At 54.6% G+C, this 19,933-nt stretch overlaps 4 protein-coding genes across 4 annotated transcripts; 3 read left to right on the forward strand and 1 right to left on the reverse strand.

Annotated features, from left to right (window-relative positions):
- Positions 1-929: 929 nt before the first annotated feature.
- LOC34618992 (zinc finger CCCH domain-containing protein 15) lies at positions 930-3,531 on the reverse strand. Its single transcript, XM_026334159.1, has 8 exons — positions 3,398-3,531; positions 2,998-3,137; positions 2,707-2,817; positions 2,391-2,555; positions 2,048-2,127; positions 1,632-1,889; positions 1,257-1,487; positions 930-956 (listed from the first exon to the last, which is right to left on the reverse strand). The coding sequence occupies exons 1-8, from the start codon at positions 3,529-3,531 to the stop codon at positions 930-932; spliced, it is 1,146 nt and encodes a 381-aa protein (XP_026189944.1).
- An 899-nt stretch (positions 3,532-4,430) lies between these two features.
- On the forward strand, positions 4,431-5,727 carry LOC34618993. Its single transcript, XM_022732304.1, has 2 exons — positions 4,431-5,399; positions 5,539-5,727. Exons 1-2 carry the CDS (start codon positions 4,431-4,433, stop codon positions 5,725-5,727), a joined length of 1,158 nt encoding a protein of 385 aa, XP_022588406.1.
- Positions 5,728-5,973: 246 nt separating this feature from the next.
- LOC34618994 lies at positions 5,974-11,266 on the forward strand. The gene is made up of 5 exons (XM_026334141.1): positions 5,974-6,034; positions 6,394-7,089; positions 7,270-7,697; positions 9,524-9,621; positions 11,203-11,266. The coding sequence occupies exons 1-5, from the start codon at positions 5,974-5,976 to the stop codon at positions 11,264-11,266; spliced, it is 1,347 nt and encodes a 448-aa protein (XP_026189926.1).
- A 220-nt stretch (positions 11,267-11,486) lies between these two features.
- On the forward strand, positions 11,487-19,010 carry LOC34618996. Its single transcript, XM_026334142.1, has 16 exons — positions 11,487-11,523; positions 11,672-12,010; positions 12,256-12,335; positions 12,445-12,547; positions 12,600-12,699; positions 12,884-13,614; positions 13,774-13,979; positions 14,975-15,173; positions 15,341-15,428; positions 15,660-16,239; positions 16,490-17,137; positions 17,396-17,512; positions 17,797-17,944; positions 18,256-18,404; positions 18,517-18,618; positions 18,864-19,010. The coding sequence occupies exons 1-16, from the start codon at positions 11,487-11,489 to the stop codon at positions 19,008-19,010; spliced, it is 3,774 nt and encodes a 1,257-aa protein (XP_026189927.1).
- Positions 19,011-19,933: the final 923 nt, after the last annotated feature.

Below are 19,933 nucleotides of genomic sequence, written 5' to 3' on the forward strand. Positions count from 1 at the left end.
TTGTTTCGGATGAAACTCATTTAAAAACGCTTAATATCCTCCTAATAAAATCAAGAGCTTAGTTGGCTCCGACAGGAGTCAACTAAGGGGTTCTCCCCTTGCTATACGGTAGCCTGGCAGCACAGGCCAGCTGAACTGACACTACGAGGCAGAAACTCAGACACCAGAGGACAAACCCACCTACTTTGCAACTCAAGCTGCATCCTCTGTAGGCAGAATCTTTGCTGATCTGCGCGTTGCTTCCGTCCTTGCGTTCGTGCTGCTCCTGGAGCTCCTCTGCACCCAAGCAGTTTTTTTCTCTCGCTATCGTTACACCCTACTGCCCTGAGCCGCGCCCCTTGCCCAACCTTGCCTCTAGCCTCCCCTTCTACATCCAATTTCTTAAGCGTGCCTTGATTGTTTGTGAATCGCCTCCTCTGCGTAGTCTCCCTCTTGCCGTATCTCTTATGTGCCTCCCCTAGACCATACTCCACATTCAGCAACCCGTCTCCATCCCTTAAATATAGCTCTTCCATCAACACCGATAGTCATCCAGTTCATCAGCTACTTAGCACGCGCCCGCCCTTGCTTGTATACACTAAAGGGTGGTTGCCTCGGAAACGAAACCTCCCAGCTGACACGAAGTCATACAACGCCACTTGACAGCGACCCAGCCAGCTTGTTAAGTCAAAAACGTCACCGAGCTAGTCCTCGCCACAAACCAAACGTTCTTAGTCACAGCCCAGCCCCCCTACTTCAGTATACAGCCAACTAGGCACCTAGTCAGTTCGCTGTGCAGCGAGCCATCTAGCCGGCTCTGACAATAGGCATAGAGCCCAGCAACTATTGGTGAGCCCTCCAAGCCTCACACCGTACGACACGCGTCCAGATTTGACAGGAGTCGCAGAGGGGTCGCCTTTACTTGTTGGCCTCCTCGTAAGTGCCTCGATTCAGTCATCGAGGGCCTCCAGCTCCTCCTGATGAAAGGTAGAGGCACACAAGTCAACAAACACACATGACTGATTGTTTGCTCCCCTCTTGTACTCACTTCGATCCCCATCTCTCTACATTCCTGCTCGGCCCTTCTGACCGCTAGCAGTGCAAGCACAGCAATCTGGGTTCAAAACCAGAGAAGTCGTGAGGCAATCTGAATGTTTATGCAGCATATTACATGACAGTGTCTCTTTTTAAAAAAAAAAATTGTATTTTTTCCATCTCTGCTTCTTGCATTTCTTATTTTGCTAGCGGTCCTCCTCTCCCTGCTTTTAGATACTTACTGGCGTAAGGTCCTCCACGAAAAGCTCAGCCTTGATCGGCTGCGCGTCTTTCTCTGCCTTCGCCTTTGGCTCTGACTGAACCCCTTCACCGTCTGTCTCTTGCTCCTGTCGCTTGAGACTCTCCTTCCCCCCGCTGCTGCCTCCCTCCTCAGCATCCTTCCCATCCTCTTGCAGAGCAACGACTCGCGCTGCTGCGTTCGCCTCATCAAGGGTTTCCTGATTTCTGCGCATCTGCAAACATTCCAAAAAGCACTGGGGAAGCCATGCAACCCGGCAACGAACACAAGAACAACAACCCCTACGCCAACGGGTTCGTGCAGCCTTCCATTTGCCTTTTTTTCGCAAAGACAACACACTCCCTTTCGGCGAACTGACCTCTTCTGCCCAATCCAGATCTTCCTCATAGTCCCTCTCATCAGCTGCGCCCTCACTGTCAACGAACAGAGACGGATTGAAAGAAAATAAGTCCTTCCCAGAGAGAAGCGGGCCTGTGCCAGCTGCCCCCTTTGCGGCCTTCTTAGCATCCTTCTGCTGCTGCTCCAACTCAGACAGCCGCTCAGCCTCCTTGCGAGCTTTCCAGGCGGCAAAAGTCTCCGCTGTTACGGGGGTGCCTCCTGGAGGCAGTGCTTGACGCTGCGAGACAAAGCCGCCGGCAGGGCAAGAAAACGCAATTCGCCTGCCAGCCGTGGGGCGACTACACAAGAAAGCGCATGCATGCCTCCATACAAAAGGACGACATGCAAGGACCAACACGCCCATAGTACACCCCTTCAACATGCTCAGTGACAGACCTCTCTCTCGACCTTTTCCTCAATGGGCTCCTCCTCTTCCTCCGCGACCAGCTCCTCCCCTTCGCCTTTTAACACATAGCCTAAATCGTTAACCCGCACAAACACCCTCCATAGCTGCATAGCCTGCACTCCGCATATGCGGAGGGGCGGCCATGTCTGCATGCTTGCATGCACCGAATTCCATGAGCCTAGATCCCAAACCTCAAAGTTCCCATCCCGCCTGCCACCTCTCCCTGGCGCGCTCCGCCTCTCTGTCCCTACAAATATGTGTACAGTATAGTTGATATGCGTGCAAACGCACAGACATGCAAAACATGGAGCCAGCCTACACCCTCTATCGTACCTTGTGGAAGGCAATGCCTGTATTTGCACGCGTCTCCTCCGTTAGGGCAGACCCAAAACCAGCCATATTGCTTTCGCTCTACTGCCTCCAAGAAATACTTGCATACAATCGCAGTTTCTGTATCAACGTCTTCTCCGCCACCCCCTCCCGGCCGAACATATCCATCTAGGCCCCAACACACAAGCACCACGCAGAAACCTTACGCCAATGATTCGCTTCCCCAGCCCAACTCCCATAATAATCATAACTATAGCCACAAATGCGAGCCAGAAAGGGTCTGACTTTGGGAATTTCGCGAATAAATTCAGGAGCGTACTCTGTTCCCGTTGATCAATATAGAGGTCTATCTTCTGTTCAAGTTTCGACTCCTTAGGATCGTATGTCCCCACAGTCGTTTCGCTCGCAACCTTCTTCACATTTTCCGTGCCTAAACGCGACAACACCACAAACTTCTCGAAGCTTCTGGTCGCCAAAGCTAAACCCGCGTGTAATTCACAGCTGCTGCACTGCAAACCTAGGCCATATGTATGTATGTATTTCTAGCCCCTCCCTCCAAATCCTCATCCCAATTGAGAGAAAGCAAGCAGCCGTGTGTGCCCCTTCTCACCCTTGAAAAGGGCCTGTAAAAGCAACTGCTGCTGGAGCTGCGCCTTCTTGAGCTGCTGCTCCTCCTTCTTCTTGGCAATCTCCTGAGCCTCTCCCCCCTTCTGGGGGCCCTTGACGGACTGCTGCACCGACTTGATGAACCTAAATTGCCATTAGACATACACCACCACCAAGGGAAACCTGCTTAACTCGGCGCTATATGGCCGCTACCACCAAGGCCCGGGTCGTTTAATGTATATAGATGCATGCGGCGGCTCTTAGAGATGGGGCTGTACAGGCAGGAGATCCTGAAGAGTGGATGCACGTAATTTCTCTCGCTAAGCCTAAACGGAAAAGGAATGCGCTGCGAAAAATGCGCCCTTCCCCCCTCCTTCCCTTAATCGCTAAGCTCGGGATCCTACTTTTGTACGGCTTTGGATTTGTTCTTATTCTTCAGTCCAAAGGTCTTGTCCTCGATGACCTTCTGTTTTTCCTTCTCCAAGGCCTTCTGTTGCCCCCTCTCGCTCTTCGCATCCTTCTTCTTTGCAGGCGGCATTCTCCAACGTGCTGTCTGCGTGCCTTTGAAATACGCTAACACGATGCCCAAGAGGCCCTCTTGTCCCTTGACAGCAGAGAGCGCGTCTCAAAGGACGAGCACGCGCTACTAGAGGAGTGAAAGAAAGGAACACTTCGCCGAGTCAGCTAACTTTGGGGAAAAATAGGACCTAGGGTTCAAACTGCATCCTCTTAGGTCCCCTCGCAGACTGCTTCACCGACTTCCGTGGATATCCCGGATTTTTGCACCTCAGGCTGAGCCCTCTGCCCCGAACCCCAGACGCACACTAAAAAAAGAAGCAGCAAGGTCGGTCGATCTGCTGGCTTTTAGAACGGGCTCTCAGAGCCCTGCAGAAAGGGTTACAGGATCTAGGACTCGCATAAAACGATACATACCTGGTCCTTCCGCCCCTCCCCCACGCAAGTGAAAGCAGAAGGAAAGCTTTCCAGTAGCAAGTGGCCAGCACGAAGGGTCTGTGCTCCACAGGCTTTCAGGCTGAAATGTGCAGACGCAGGCGCTCTAGAGGGGCCCACAGCCCCGTAGGGGGCTGTAGTATTCCAGCCCCAAGAGTGAAACGACTCCAAGCCCTGTGCACGCTTTTCGCATGATCCAAAACTTGAAATTCAGAAACCGATGAGCCAGAAACACGATTTTTCGCGCATTTCTGCTGTACCTGTCGAGGTTCCAACCGGGTTACCTGCCTCCTTAGCCCTACCTGCCTTCGCAGATGCCACTTTGAGCGCATGAGAAATCGATGACAACTCGGGATGCCTGTTGCACACTGCGTCTTCCTCCTCAGTACCGTCAAGGACACGAAGTGACGAGTCACGGGAGGGGTGTTTAGAGTCCTCGTGCAGCACTCTCCCTGCACCAGCCACAGCTTTGCTACCCCGTCTGATATGACCGGACGGAATTACGTGCTTCAGCGTGCCGCTGTCGTTGCTTCTCTGTCAGCTCAGGCTTCCTGCGCCTGCGCTAACAGAGAAGCATCCCGAGGGATGATAGCAGCGGCAGCAACAACATCGAGCCGCTTCGCTCCGCGTGTTCGCTTCCAGGGAAGGCATGCTGTCCCGCCGCTCGAGGTGCAACTTGCATCTGCCTTCTCAGAAACGCGAACGCTAGTGAAACTTGCCACTGCTTCAGCGGCGAGGACGTGGAGGGGCTTTGCCAGTGCAGCGGCAGCAATAACACACTCGCCAGAAGATGAAAGGCCGCAAGCGAGCCGCCGACGGCAAAATCGCGCTGAGCAGCGCCCCCGTAAGAACGCCGCGGTAGCACATCTGGAGGAATCAGCGAATTCAGAATCAGAATCTGTGCCAGATGCGTCACAGGCGGCCGGGAGCGAAACACCATCCCCCGCTGGAGCAGACAAGCAACAGCAACAGCAGAAAACGCCAGCTGCGCCAGAAGCTACAGCAGAAGGAAAGCGGCAAAAGCAGCAGGCTCGGAAGCTGGAAGCGACCTCTGCGCGCTCAAAGAAGCAGGTGGAATCACTACAGTCAAAAAGCGTGCCTGGAGGAGCTGCTGGGGCAAGCGTGTCGGGTGCACCTGTCAGCAAAGAAGGTGAGGACAGTTTTAAGAAGGGAGCTGCTGTCGAAAGTTCCCCCCTCTCTCCAGAAGCACCTAGAGACGCGGCAACACAGGCAGGAAGTAATGCGTCAGAAGCACGGCCACTAGGGCGTGTATCCGTTTATGATAGCTTTTGCGCGATGTCGGAAGCCACAGCAGAGCCGTCCTTGAAAGAGGCTCTCGGACGGTTTGTAGAAGCAGCAAGAGAACAGAGTCGGCGCACGGGGGCCCTTGCGTGGAGCACCTTCCAGGGGTGGCCACCAAGGTCTAGAATTAGAGTCGGAGACGAGCACTCCAAGGTAAGAAAGAGGAAGGTTCTAGAGAGGCGTTTTCTTGCGCAAGTATGTCTGCACGGGAGCGTTGAGAGGGGGGTGGTGCCTCCATATACGTGGGGCTTCATGTGCGCGTGCGTTCGGACTATGATGTCTGCATGTGCAGTTTGGCCCTTTGGGAAGGGAGGTCTTCCTCTTTAACCGGCAATTGGCGGGAGGTGTTTTAGAGCCGTGCCTTGCGATTAGCTGTGACAAGCGCTGTGTGCTACTGCTGAACGAGGCAGAGTTTAAGGCGCTTGTCAGTCTGCTGCCCTGGATCAAGCAGGAGCTCGCAGAAACGAAAAAGCTGCTCTGAGGCATTTGCGACAAGGGCAGCTTTTTTGTTGCTGTCTCCGGACTGCATGTCGCCTTGTCCTTGTGGCTGCCTTTGGCGCAGTAGGAGGAAACCGTAGACTGCGCCACAGCACGTAGCGCGAAACCTTCTAGAGGGTGCGTGGGTTTGGGGAAGTGGTTAACTGCAGAGGTTTAGACGTTGTCTGCCTGCTCCCATTTAGAGTGCCTTTCGGCGTTGCTTTTGACGGAATTCGCGGGGGAACTGTGAATGCGGCAGCGTATTGTTAAAGCCACCAAGCTTTCTTTTAGCGCGGAAGAAGGCGCTTTAGGCAAGACGAGGAGGGGTGCGTGAATGGGGGGCAAGAACACGGATTTTTTGAGCCAAGAGCAGCGGGAGATTTTAGGTGGGGGGGACGTAGAAAGAATACGAAACGCAGAGGAGGTTTGACTTATTATTAGCAACAGCGGGGGGAGTTAGGACGGAGAAGAGGGGGAAACAAGAGGCCACAACCAATAAAAGATCGGAGTACATAGGCAGTGAGAATGCTTTTCTCAATGCAGCTGCATTGAGAAAAGCACGCACGCTTTGCCTAGGGCGACCTCGGAGTTCCCTGAGATGGTCCCTTCCAATCGGCTATATGTTTGAGTGCTTCTACATGAAATCCCTCTTTCGTTTGGCGTCCGTTAGGCCCTATATTCCGCTCCACCGAGCCACGATTTTGCGATTTCAATTTCACCTGCCTCCCTGCTGAGTGCCTCTCTCTAAGTAAGTGGCAGTGGCGCGCGGCGTGTGTGCGCACTGCCTTCTCCGAACGTATTGCTGCCCGCCTGCCTATTTCTATTTCTCTCTGTCCCTGCGTGCCCGTTCGTCACTGCCCCCCTTCCCTCGTCTTTCGCTCCGGAGCGGGAGAAGAAGAGGCCCCCAGTGTCTTATGCGTGCTGTTGGGCACCGACATAACGGTTACTCCTGACGTCTCCCCCTGTTTTCCGCGGCCCAGCAAGCGCCATAATACAGAAAAACGCCAATTATCTCCAGAAGCTAGGAACCAGAGCGCCTACACGGCCAGCCCTCGACGTGCTGTACTGCACACGCTCCATGGACGGCTTGGCTTCCGTTTCGAGGGCCTGCACAGCGCACTGACTTCTTGTTCTTCTCAGCTCGGCTTGTGCGACCAGGAGTCTAGGATTTCGGAATATTGTATCACAGAAACTGGGGCTCTATGGACAGGCTCTACGCAAGAGCCAGTTCGTAGATCGGGACCAAGGAGCCGGCAACCTGTGCTCCTTCCAGGTGTCTTGCAGACGCAGTTTGCACTCATGGAGACCTCCAGCAGCACGGGCTTTGACCTCGACGGCCTGATTGCTTCAACATTGGATGATTTAGGCCAGCAGGAGTCAGGGCAGGAGCGACCTAAGCAGCAGCACCACCCCCTCCACCACAGCCAGCTCGAAGAGCATGCTGCGCACGTGGATCATGCAGTAGCAGCAGCAAAAGCGGCAGTGTCTGCAGCAACAGCGGCGGCGCTGGACACCAGAAGTCCATTAGCGCGAACGGAAGGCAGAGACGTGCCGAAGGAAGGGGAAGCACCGGCAGACACGACGGCCGACCCTCTCAGCTTCTGCCTGAAGGGCTTAGAGCGCGAACTGCAGCATCTTAGAGAATCTTCGAACCCTCCACCACCAGCTGTCGATCTAACAACATCATTAGGAGCAGGAGGGCCCCCCGCAACCGCAGGGACGGATGACACTGCAGGGCTCTTCAGTTTGCTGCATACACTGACTTCCGTGCTGCAGGGAATCGACAAAGATCCTGCTTCCTCTTCCGGAACTCGCAAGGAGGCGGCACCACAGGCAGCTTCAGGCCTTGCTGCACTTGCTGCAGCGCTGCACAACGTAGGATGTGAGACTCCTCCCTTATGCACCCTTGCGGAGCCGCTACAGCAAGTGCTGAAGTTTTACGAGCCTTGGATTCAGGAGCAGCAGCAACAGGAGGCACCAACGGTTTCCGCTGAGGATCTACAGCGCTACCAGCGGCAGGTTGCTGTCTACAAACGCATTGTACGCCTATGTGCTGAGCAGCGGCAGCAAAGCCCGCAAACAGAAGCAACAGAGTCTGTTGCAGCAACAGCAGCAACGTGGCAGCAGTTGCTTGAGGTCCAGCAGCTGTTAGAAGAGGCCTGCACTCTCGGTGATCTACCCCCCGAAGTGCAGCAGCAGCTCAACGCTGCAGAAGAGGCAGCAACAGCAGCCTCTGCTGGCACACCCTCATCTTCGGTTTCGTCGTCTGCCTCAAAGGCAGCGCCTACACAGTCAAACCTCCAGCAGCAGCCGTCTAACTTGGCTGCATCTAGGGCTGACGCGAGTAGCATGCAGCAGCACAGCTGCAACAGCGAGGGCAGCACTAACAAGGATGACAGCACCGGAAGCAATGAGCTTTCGGAATTCTTAGGCTTTGTGGGGGCCTTGCAGTCTGCTGCTGCAGCGGAAGGTATCGACCTGCTGGATCCTACGTTGTTGGAGCATGTTATGAAGGGGGAGGAGGCCGATCCACGCATCACCACTCTGCTGAACAATGTTGAGCAGCAGCAACAGGCTCAGCAGCAGCAGAAAAGACCAATGGATCTTAAAGAAGCCGAGCAGAGGTGCAGACAGCAATAGCTGCTGCGGATGCTGCCGTAGGTGGCTGGAGAGAGACGCAACTGTGCCACTACTTCCTGCACTGCTAGCTTAGCGTTTTAGGGGTCTCACACAGTTGTACGTTTCACAACTACGCAACCAAGTGCAGCAGCAGCCGCCCGTGCGGGGCGCGCATTTCAGAGTTTGTTGCTGTAGTAGCCTCTCGGCACGCCACACGCGCGTCTACTACACAAGTCCTCTATTTTTCCCCGTAAAGGCGGGGAGGGAACGGGGAGACTGGAGTGCCACTTACCACTGTTCGGACACATGCAATTAATTGCTGCTGCTGCACGGTACCCATAGCACGTGAACCTCCGCGGCCGCAACGCTACTAACTGCGGCACCTGTTACTTCGACACACAGCATCAGCAATCCCTGCAGTGCTCCGTGCGGTAGATTGTAAGCAATGACTAGGTGACATATCCAATCGAATTCGGATAGCTGTAGCGCTCTCTACGTCTTCTGAGTTGCCGGAGGCAGATGCACGGTTCCTGGGTACATCGTATGGACGCAACTTGCGGCAGTTCGCTAGTGATGCCACCAGGTGCCATCTGCTTCCATCACAGTGACTTGCTCCAGCTCCTCAAGGCTACCAACGGCGGCGGTAGCAACGGCCCTCAGAGTTGGCACTGCAGCGGGGAGCATCCACGTGCGGGTTCCGAAGGCTATGAAGTGCGGGTTGTTGGAAAAGTCTCTTTGGTTTGGGAGCTTGGGAATATAGACTACGAAGCGCAATATCTGCTGTTGCGGCAGCTGCATCGCGTCTGGAACGAGCGGCTGGTGCCTTTCGTGATGCTTTTGTGCTCCCCGCAGTGCAAACTCCGGCGACGACCGTCTCTTGAAGTTCGCTTGTTGGGACTGCCAGTCGAACACGCCCCACAGCTGTAGCAGCTGTAGAGACAGCTCATAGGTCTTGTGTCCCCTCCGCCTGTGCCCTTGGTAGGAGCGGCAGACGGCCCTGTTGAACAGCAGTTGCTCTATGTCGTCTGGCATTGGCTGTACAGCGGCGTGCCTGCAGAAGGCATCGGGCAGCGGTAGCACAAGCAATGTGGCGAACCTGTTCCGCTTCGACCCCCCACCCCAACTTTAGCCGCCAATGACGCAGCGCAGCCACGCAAGCGGCAGCCATAAAATAACGCAAGCACCCTCAGCAGCAGCCTCAACAACAGCAACAGCAGGCGCTTACTGGTTCAGCGGAGCAAGCTCGACCGGGAGCCTGTGCGGAAGCAGGGCCACGGGAGTATCCGCTGCATCTGCTTCGACTGCAGCTGCCGCCGATTGTGGAAAGGTTATCACTGACGCGAGTGCTGCCTGCTGCAGCAGCTCTGTTGCCGAAACAGATGTCTTGAATTCATCGCTGACCCCTGCGGCGCTGCGTGGAGAGATCGCCATGTCACCGGTTAGCGTGCTAAACACGGCAACCCGCCGGAAATGAGGCAGTAGCGAGCCGTCGCGTTGCGTTTCTGCCGCTGCTAAGGAGCAGAGTAGAAGCGCAGGATCATGGTGAATGTACACGAATTTGCTGGCCCCTCCCCAGGCGAGTAGCGTGGGTGCAGGCATGTCAGGCCTCAGTAGCCGGTGAGCCATCTCTGCTGTCGAAACGGCTGCCGTTATCGTAGGCCCCAAGTGTTCAGCTGCTTCAGGTAGGCGGGGAACTAACCGCACGCCAGCGAGTGCAGGCACAGTAAACGTTGCTGAGGTCAGAGAAAAGAAAGGAGAGCGTAGTAGACGCTGCAGCTTCTCCGTTGCTTCGCCCGCTGCCGCTGCTGGTGCCCCCTGCAGCAATGACAGTCCATGCAAGCACCGCAACAGACACTCAACGACGCTCTCAGAAATATGGGGCAGCCGAAGCACCAGTTCCAGCGACCCTATCAGCATATATAGCGCGGTTGACAGAAGACGATATGTATAAATAAATATATATATATTTATATTCGCAGCAAACGCAACGGGTAACGAAATGTAGCAGCCACAGCGAGAGGGTCACCTGTCCCTTCCAGATTCGGTCGTCTGTGGCTAGGAGAGCGCGTGCGATGATAGAGCCGTGGCATGCCGAGTGCAGATAAATGTGGACTCTCTTGCAGCCTTTGAAGAATCCGGTGCCCTGCAGCATCGGCGCAGAGGTATTTGCCTCTGCCGGGTCTAAATTTGTTGCTTCGGCAGGGACTGGTTCCGTATTCGAGGCGAGAGCTTGGGAGAGAAGGGACGCAACTTCACGGATCTGGGTGTAAAGACACCCAGATAGCTGCGACGCTTGTGGTGTCATCAGTAGGAGTTTGAAAAACTGCGGCATCATCGAATCCAAGGCGCACAACACGCAATCACCGTGAGACGTCCGTTGAGGCGACAAAGGCATGCTTACTTATTGCACAGGAGCACAGTAGTCACTGCAGCAACAGAGCACCCCCCAGATTTCGAGTGGCAGCAAGAGGGGGCCAGGCAGTGTACTTCCAGAAGTATAGAAGGTAAAATTTTTTTTTTCGCACGGGTGCAGAGAAGAAGTGCGGCGCAGATACAGAGCAGTCCTAGGCACCGAGGAGAAGCCAGGCCAAGGGAGGGGCAGGAACGAGGCAGTAGCGGCATAGAAGCAGTAGAGAAGTTTTAAAGCACTCTGACAAGGAGCCATGGGAGGGGCTGTACTAAGGGGTGGAGCTGCAATATGCACGCCTCCTAACGGCAGTGGACGGACTCGAGCCTGCTTCTCGAATTGTTTCTTGAAGAAATACCACTGCCAAGACCACGTCCAACGCCACCGTCGTCGAGAATGGAAGTCCCTTCCGTGTATCAGAGCGAGAAAGCCGCATTCTTGAGCTGCTTCTAGAGCTGCAACTGTAGCTGCGGAGGCTTTGGGATCGACTGCCTTTGGATCCGGCTCTGCACGATAAAAGTATGGCCGATACTCTGTCCAGCTCCTGACATACTCTGGTGCCGAGAAGCCCTTAGAAGAACCTTCGGTGGGGGCCTTTGTAAGCGCGTGGTCAGAGCTGACGTTGTTGTCGCGGCTTTCGCAATAGGGTGGCTCTTCTTCGGCAAACTTCAGCTGGCGAAAGCGGATAGTCCCCTGAAGAGAGAAGCAGCAAGGCGCCAGAAAGTCTTGGGTCTAAGATGCAGCAGGGTGCAGGAATTACTACGCTGGCCACACGTATGAGAACACCGACCGCGTGTCGCGTGTGCCAGCTGCCCGAGAAATAAACGCAGCTTCTGTTGCCGCCTCGTTCAAAAGACACATCTGACAGTCCAGTGTGGCTGCCTCTACGCAAACACCCGCCTGTTGGAGGGAGCCCGCCTAGCCTCGACACAGGGGGCAGCTTCAGAAGCAGCAGCTGCAGCCACACGCAAGGAGAGGCCAAGCAGCAAGCGCCAGTTACAGCTACCCACCTCATTTGGAGTTGATGCCCGCGCTTTCAAGCTCAGCAGCGACAGAACAATGACGGCGAAGGCGAAATGCATCTTGCGGTCCTTCCGTGAGCGCCTGCAAGAACAAAGAGATCAACGTTCTACACGTGCATGCGCAGTGCAGAGTCCACATAATAGTGCATGCCATAAAGGGGTTCCCGGAAAGGCACGAGAGATCTCCAAGGAGCAGGTTGCCTTGCTACGTGAGGGCGCCGCCACTGCTAGAGAACCAAGTCGCCGCATTCAGTAGGGCTTAATAAAAGCCTGTCGGACGGGGTTGCTGGCAAGGAATTTCCTTCACAGGATGTTGAAAGGGCTTACCAGAGCGATGGTTTTTGCCTGCTTCACAGCCGGTCGCTTGGGAACCCCCTGTGTGACTGGTCTGCCTAGGAACTTCCTCGGCCTTCTCGTCTTTTCCCGCAGCACTCTCAGCACTGCCCAGATTATAATTCTGAATGCATGCAGAATTTCTAAACAGCGCTATCTGTTTGCCTGTGCGCGCGTTTCTTGCCAGCTCGACCCGCCGCCGCCCCTGCCACGCAGGAACCTGAGGCCACAGTGGCCCCCACTGAGAGGCACGAGTTGATCTTCGTCAAGCTGCTAGTGCTTCCGAAGCCTTACTCCGCAAAGGTGTTTTTAAATCCGAATTTATGTGTCCACAGAGAAGCAACATGGGCATTCGGATGTCTACACCCTGGCCTTCTGCGCTCTTGCCGTGACTCGCGTGTGCAAGGGACAGAGGAGGACGCAGGGAAGGCGGCACAGAGAGAGCGAGAGACGCCTCCTTCTAAGGCCCCACACCCCTGGCACTGATTATATCAGGATTCTCCGATGTCAGCGCGGACCAAGTCGGCAGCTTTATTTCACCACTTTCCCCACCACCTGTAGCCTCAGTTGCTGCGTCCCCATTAGGTAGAGGACGGCCTAGCAACTGAGGGAGCCTGTCTTGCCCAGTCGCTGGCTATGGGCAGCAGGCCGCAGCTCAGGCTGCAGAGGCTGTTGGCACTTCTCCTGCTCTTCGTCACGCTGCACTGCCCGCAAAAGGCTTCCTGTAGGCAGCTGAAGCATGGCAGCACCGCCTCGCGGTCCAGAGTGTGTAGAAGAAGAAGCACTGCAGCCGCCTTTCTGACGGACAGAGGCTTAGAGGGCGCCTCTAGAGGATTTTTTTCGGGGAGCTCTCGGAAGGCGTCTCCCCCCGAACGCGGTCTCGGGCAGTCCCCGCTCCTGCCTACAGAGAATAGGAAAGAATCGGCATACGAAACTCCCTCGAAGGCTCCGTCATTTGCGCGAAAAAAACATGCCCAAGTGCAGACTGCTGAAAGCTCCTCCTTAAGAGCTCGAAGCAGGCGGCGCACTGCCCCACCCGCAGAAGGAGCAACAATCGACCCCCCAACTTGCGAGACATCTGCTAAAAGTCCGTCTGTAACTGGATGCACGGCAGCAGCAGACGCATTGGCAGTGATCGCGTCAGAGGAAGAAGACGCAGCTGACTCCCCTGTGTTGCAGAATGAAGGATCCGTGCGGTGGCTTCCACAGTCTCTCGCGTCCTTTCAGGTCCCCCCTGCGACGCTTCAGCAGCTGCGCTCCGATGCGGCTGCAGTCACGAATGCCGCGATCACGCCTTGGTCTGCCATAGCAGCTTCTCGCTTCGTGGATATAGCGACGGATACCTTTGTTCCCCAAGCCGCAGCCTCTAGTGCTGCCGCAGTCACCGCAGCACGAGAGGCTGCGTGGAGTGCAGCGCAGCGGAGATGCACTGCGCAGGATATCGCAGAAGCCGCTAGAGCCGCGGCAGAAGCAGCACAGGCCTCAGTCGCTGCATCTGCAGACGCTGGGAGCTCTAGAAAAACAGCGGCTGCTCCTGCTGCTGCTCCTGCTGCTGCTCCTGCTGCAGGAAAAGCCACTGCTGGGGTGTCTGGGGGCCAGGGGAGCTTCAAAGACGCTTCCGAAGGCGACTTGTGGGGGGATGTGGGCAGGATGCTACGGTCGCTGATAGAGGAAGAAGAGGAGGGAAATGGAAGCTCGCAAGCGTCGAGGAAGCAAGGGTCTGGCAGCGCAGATGCAGCAATGACTCCCAGAAGGAAGCAGCACAAACGGACGCCAGAGGAGGAAGCAGCAACAACAGAGGACGAGGAGATCGACATCAGCGTAGAGCCTCGCTTCATCCCTGAAACGTGGACAGATGTGCCAAGGCCTTTTCTTGTAAGCGAAACGCAGCTGACTACGCACACGTGCTCCCTAGATGATAAAAACGCAGCGCTATAGGAGCGCGTATTGCCGATTCTGCCGCGAGTTCCCCTGCTTCGTTTTCCCTGCCTATCTATAGACATTCGTGTAGGTAGGCCACTTGCAGAGGCCCCCCTCGCTTTGTAGCCCATTTATGTGTCTCCCTGCATCCCCTTTGTGGAGCTCTCTCACCTTCCTTCTGCAGAATTCTACCGTGATCTCAACGCTATCTGCCAGCCACCTCTCCAAGCCGGACATAGACACCACCCACACGCACTTGAGAAACCGACTGCACCTTCAGTTTGTCTCACCCCTAGAGAAGCGGCGACAGGTACTGCAATGCATTCCCGTATCAGAAGCCGCCGCATAAGCACGTTCAGGAGGCCCTCTGTATATGGGGAGGCTTTCAGAACCAGGGCATCTTTTCCTGCTTTTCGGATATTTACGCCTGTCTTACGCACGTGCCTATAGATACCAAGATCTAGATGCATATTGCTTTTACATCTATCCGATAACAGTTCACCCGTGGCTACGGTTACGCCTTAGGTCTGTCCCTCCTTCTAAGGAATACATATCTGTGCGTGTGTGTATGTATGTGACTGTCTGTCTGTGTGTATGTATGTATATGTCTGTATATGTGTGTATCTGTGTGTATATTTGTATGTGTGTGTTTCTCGCCGTCTGGTTGTCTGTCTCTCTGTCTACCAGCGTCTGTCTGCGTCTTCGTCCGTAGCTTCCTGTGCTTCTGTATGCATACGGGTTTGGGCGAAAAGCATGTTTTCCTTTCTGGTTGTGCCGCTACTGTGATGGGTTGGACAACTTTGCACAGCGTACTGCGTGACATGCAGCGCCGCTATTTCGAAGGGCGATGATATTACTCCTTGTACACATGACAATCTGTCTCTTCACATTGCATGTGACGATAGGTCCACCCCCATTTCCATCTTTGTGCTGGCGTCATGCTGCATTAGGCCTTCTGGCTTCAATCTCTAGGCGTTGCTGTCCGCTCCTTAGAAACACGCGCTGCTGCGGCCGCCTCTTGGCTTCGACGAAGACACCGAGAACAACAGTATCGGCAGTACAAGACGGACTGGCGACTTCAGCAGGAGGCGCAGGATTCTGCAAGCAAAGGAGACATGGGGTCTGCAGCAGAAACGGAAGCGGAACCAGGTGGGTAGGCTACAGCTCATAGGATACACACATGGAAGCAGCGAAGGACATCAGGCAGGCATTGGACAAGCCCTTAGGGGCGGCTTTTGCATGCGCCACTGAGTATATCGCAGCAGGTGTTGCCTTTAACGCCTGGTCCGCTGTCTCACGAAATGCATGTTTCGCAGAGGCACCGCCGTTCCCCCTCCCCGCCAGCCTCACAAACATTAATCATAGGTTCTACAACGCATTCAAGCTGATGAATACAGCGGGGTGGTGCGCGATACTGTCGAATGTCACGCTGTTCGCTGTGAGGGTTAGAAAGGTTGCGGCAGAGGAGACTAACTGCTGTCTCTACCCAATGGTGGTCCAGGGATGCCACTCGCCGGTTCTTGTGGGTCGTGCTGCTGCTGCTTCCACAAATCGTGCGTCTGCAGCTACGTGTACTGTACTGCCTGAATCTCCCTTTGTCGCTTTGTCCGCGCCGCTTTTTTGTCCTTGCCGCAGGAATGCATGCGTAGATCTACCAACGCCGCACTCTCGCTTGGAAAGCTGGCGGTTGGGCTCCGACTTGCGCCGTCTCTACTTTTCCCGCTTTGATGCGCGTGTTTCCCTTCGCCGCAAGCTGCTGCCTGAGCATCTGAAAGACTACGTCCTTCCGCACGCCGACGCCGTCCTTGTAATGCGTGACGGTGTTGTGGATCCTACCCTCAGCCGAGGATCAGCGTTTTTATCAACTGAGCTCGCTGATCAAGAGGAGGTGGGGGGCGTTGCAGCTAGCTCGCTTGAAGGCATGGAGTCAAAGAACCCTCACGAAAAAGTCAAACACCACAACGGCGAGCAGAAAGGGGACTGCGGGTGTGGCGACACCCAAGCAAAAGGGGCAAACACACCGCTGGCACCCGCGTCGTCGAAGCAGGAAGCGGGGGAAGACCAAGGGGAGGAGGAACCTGAAAAGGCAGTTTGCTGTAGCTTCTTTGACTTGAACGACGCTTCTGTCCGCTCGGAGATTGAGCGACAGCTCAGATTCATTCCAGAATACTCAAATTACTGGCGAACAAACACCCAAGCATTCCACAGGGGACAGGTAGGCATGCCCTTCACTGACGAGACGCCAAAGAGGCGTTACAAGTGTGGTGTGTCATTCCATCGCACGCTGTATAAGCTCAGCGTGCTCGTTAGGGGTGTGCAAGCTAGCAGATTTGTGCTGCATGGTGCTGAAAACGCGATGAAGGGCGCTTGCGGATAGAAAGCTACAGGTTTCTGTCTGGATAGTGTACACTTCGCTTTCAGCTGCTCAAAAGGCTACCCACGTCCTTCTGGAGGTGATTGTGCAGATTGGAAAGACAAGTCGCAAGTACGACAACGACTTTGCAATATATGATTACCGCAAGTTGGATTTTGGAATGGCTAAGCTGTCCGCCCTCAACCTTGCTGGGATGCAGGACGCTGGGGTCGTCATTATCACAGACTGCGATGCACCTGCTAGCGCTTCGCCTCCTAGTGATTCTGAAGAGGAGACTGTTCTGCAAGGCGGAGGAGGCACTGAAGTCGGCATCCGAGGGGGGGAGGGCGCTACTACCGCCAGCGAGAAGGAGAGCCCTGACAATTGTTCCTCGCAGAGGCCTCTCGTCTTGCAGGTGATCCATGTGACGACAACTGACGAGATTGATGCTATTGGCGTGGACAGCAAAGGCTCGAGTGACGAGGCCAGCAGACCCCCAAAACCCGCAACGCCGCTAATTAATCCTCGCTTTGTAATTCACGTTGGTCGGAATGCCAAGTGCCAAGTGCACCAGACTCACGTCAGCTTCTCCTCTCTCCTCTCCCAGCAGGAGCAGCGAGAACTCCGCGAACTGAAGCAAAAGCGCGAGAAAGCGCAAAATCACGGGGAGCAGCCAAAGGGCTTCAGAGGTCCTTTTGTTAACTCTGCTACCAGGGTTGTTGTTGAAGAGGGGGGAGAAGTGCATCACGTCTACGCTCAGGTAGGAGTGCTGCTAACCATAGGGCATCTCACCAACCGCCCCTACCGACAAGGTTGCGCTGTGTTCATCGCGTTTTGTGCGTCGGTCGGTCGTATTTGTGTTGCGCTGGCCTTTCGTGCTTTGCAGCCACTGATGATGCTCCGGTGCTTGCTGGTCGTAATTGTAGCAACAGTTTAGAGTTTCACGCCTTTTATAGGGGGGGGGCTGCTTGTTATGAGTTGTCTCTGCTTCCCGCTGCTCCCGTGCTGCTGCTGTCAGGAGTTGGATGGAAACACTGCGCACTTTGAGAATCTCTCAGTTTGCTGTCATCCTCGCGCCAAGTACAAAATTTCGCTGGTGGATGTCGGTGCCGCTGTTAGCCGCTTTGCACTCCAGGTGAGACCCCACCTGTCAGCTATGTATTCAGATCGCCTTTTAGAACTCGTGCTGTATTTTGTGCCCCTAATCTTTGGAGTCGAGGACAAAGGCCCCTGGCCACCGTTGAGGGCCTTGCGTACAACCAGCCTGCTTGTAGTCCGCGCAATGCGCGGCAGGCTTTGTAGAGAGAACAGAAGTGACCTTTGCGACACTCGTGCACAGGGTAAGAGTATACATAGTGCTGCAAGGCTGCAAGGAAGTGGGCAATGGGGCCTCTGCGCGTCTGGTTGTTCGGACTTCAGGTCGAAGGCTCGGAAGCCTCCTCGCATATCTCCCGCGGCATATCCCTGCTTAACAACGACCAAGACCACGCAAAGTTCGAAATGCTGCATCACATCGAGAAGGACGCAGAGACAGATCAAGTGCACAAGAGCCTTGTAGCAGGAAAGGGTGAGAAGTGAAGCACTTCCACTCGGCAAATAGATTCTTGCCTCTCTGCGTGCTCAGCGAGCGCGTCGCGGAACTAACTAGCTAGCAAGCCAAGCTAGCAAGCCATCTAGGTGGCCTCTCAAATGCTTAGCTCAATTGTTGAAATCGCTGTGCTGCTTGCTGTCGCTCAAACGGGGTTTGCCACCACGTCTTGCGCACTAGTGCAGCCAGAAGGCGGATGATCTTGGGGGCTAGATTTTCTAGGACGTGTGGCGGTGTGAAGTTCGGTTCATTTTGTTTCTTCACCCCGATGATCGCAACTGTCCGTGCAGCGCGTGCCATTTGGAGAGGCCGAATAAGGATAGAACGGAAAGCAACAGGTGCCAGTGCTTCTTCCCTAAACCGAGTGATCCTTCTCGAAGATGGCGCGCGCTGTGTTGCCGTGCCAACGCTGGAGATCATTCCAGAAGACATTAAAAAGGTATGGGCGCTACTCAGGATCTCGGGTATAGGAAGAAAAATGTGGGCCGTACGGGCTAGCATTTACAAGTGTGGATTTAGCATTCTTATATGTACGCATTTGTTGCGTTCAGGCAACCCACGGGGCGGCCATACGGGATTTTGACACAGAACCATTGTTCTACATGATGAGCCGCGGGCTTCCTGCCCTGGAGTCCAAACGCCTCCTAATGCTGGTATAGGCAATAGCTTTCAGAGTTCTTTTGCATACCCAAATACCGCATTTGCCTAAGCAGGATCAAACGGGTGCATTTTGGTTGGCATATTGCCAGCATTCGTAGTGGTTGGTCTTCAGGCCACAAAGATTCTCGGAATCGGAGATCCGTAGCTGTCATACAGTTGCACGACTAATGCATGCATCCGGCGTGGTGTGTTGCGCCCATAGCGCCTCGAATCTGCATCTAGTTGTCTTCTGCCGCAGGCCTTCGTAGACGATGTTGTGGGCCCCTTACGAGACAAAGGGCTAAGCAAGCGCGTGAGGCAGAAGGTCTTGAATTTGTTGCCCCAAGACCAGGCAGCCCGGATATCGCGGCATCACATGTTTAGAGGAGGAGATGGTGGTGGTTAAAAGGCCTTTTTTCCGTTCCCGTCTGTGTGAGGGCTTTGATAGCAGCGCGCTTCTTCAGCCTACCCTCCCGCGAGAGGAGTCCTGGAGATGTACACAACCAACGACAGCACAGCTTCGGAGAAAAAGATTTTTGTCTAGCATATTTGTAAGTCAGAAAAGGCGCACTCTTTCTGTCTTACAAATCTGCTGCTGATTGTCCCCCAGAATTCTTTTTGAGAAGCCGCCTACAGGGATCATGCCGCTAGCTAGGTTGCTGGCAATTTCTTTTGACAATATGAGTGGAGGGCTAGCGGCTTCATGTATATAGACGTTAACTAGTTAGTTATATGGCACGACAGCAGCGACGCGAACAGTGGAACCTGAGGACTGATAAAATAGTCATTTCTTCGCATACGTGCTGCGGCTAATGATGCTCCGCACCCGAGCATTACCTCGGCTCTACTGGGATGGGCGCCACTTGCCTTGCCTCTCTGGAAACATATCAGGGAATGCCCTAACGGGTAATCTACTGGTTTACCCTTTGAGTGTCTAGAGCGTCTAGAAACTTGAGCAGAACACTTTCTAGTTGGACTGTGTTAAAAAGCCGAAAACTTTACTCGCTGCGGTGTAGGTCACCGTAAAGGATGCTTTTTCGGTTGTAGAGTTGCCGAAGAGGGTCTGCTGTTTGAATCTGTGACAAGACATAGAAAGAGCTGGGATCTTCCCACTGCAGCACCATACCGTGTGCCTGTCTGGAGGCTTGCAGCCAGTGATGAGTCACGTAGATTGCTACGTGCTGCGAGAGACTTCCACACTGATCTGCCGCCGGGTCCATAAAGCGCTGCTAGTCGCAGTCCGATAGAAGTGCTGTGGCTCTGCGAGCATACCGTGCAGTTTTGTTGCATGAAAGCACTTCAAAAAGTCCAAAAATTCAAGCTGAATGC

Source organism: Cyclospora cayetanensis, unplaced genomic scaffold, assembly GCF_002999335.1.
Source record: "Cyclospora cayetanensis isolate NF1_C8 unplaced genomic scaffold, CcayRef3 CcayRef3_contig_37, whole genome shotgun sequence".
Taxonomy (NCBI): Eukaryota; Apicomplexa; class Conoidasida; order Eucoccidiorida; family Eimeriidae; genus Cyclospora; species Cyclospora cayetanensis.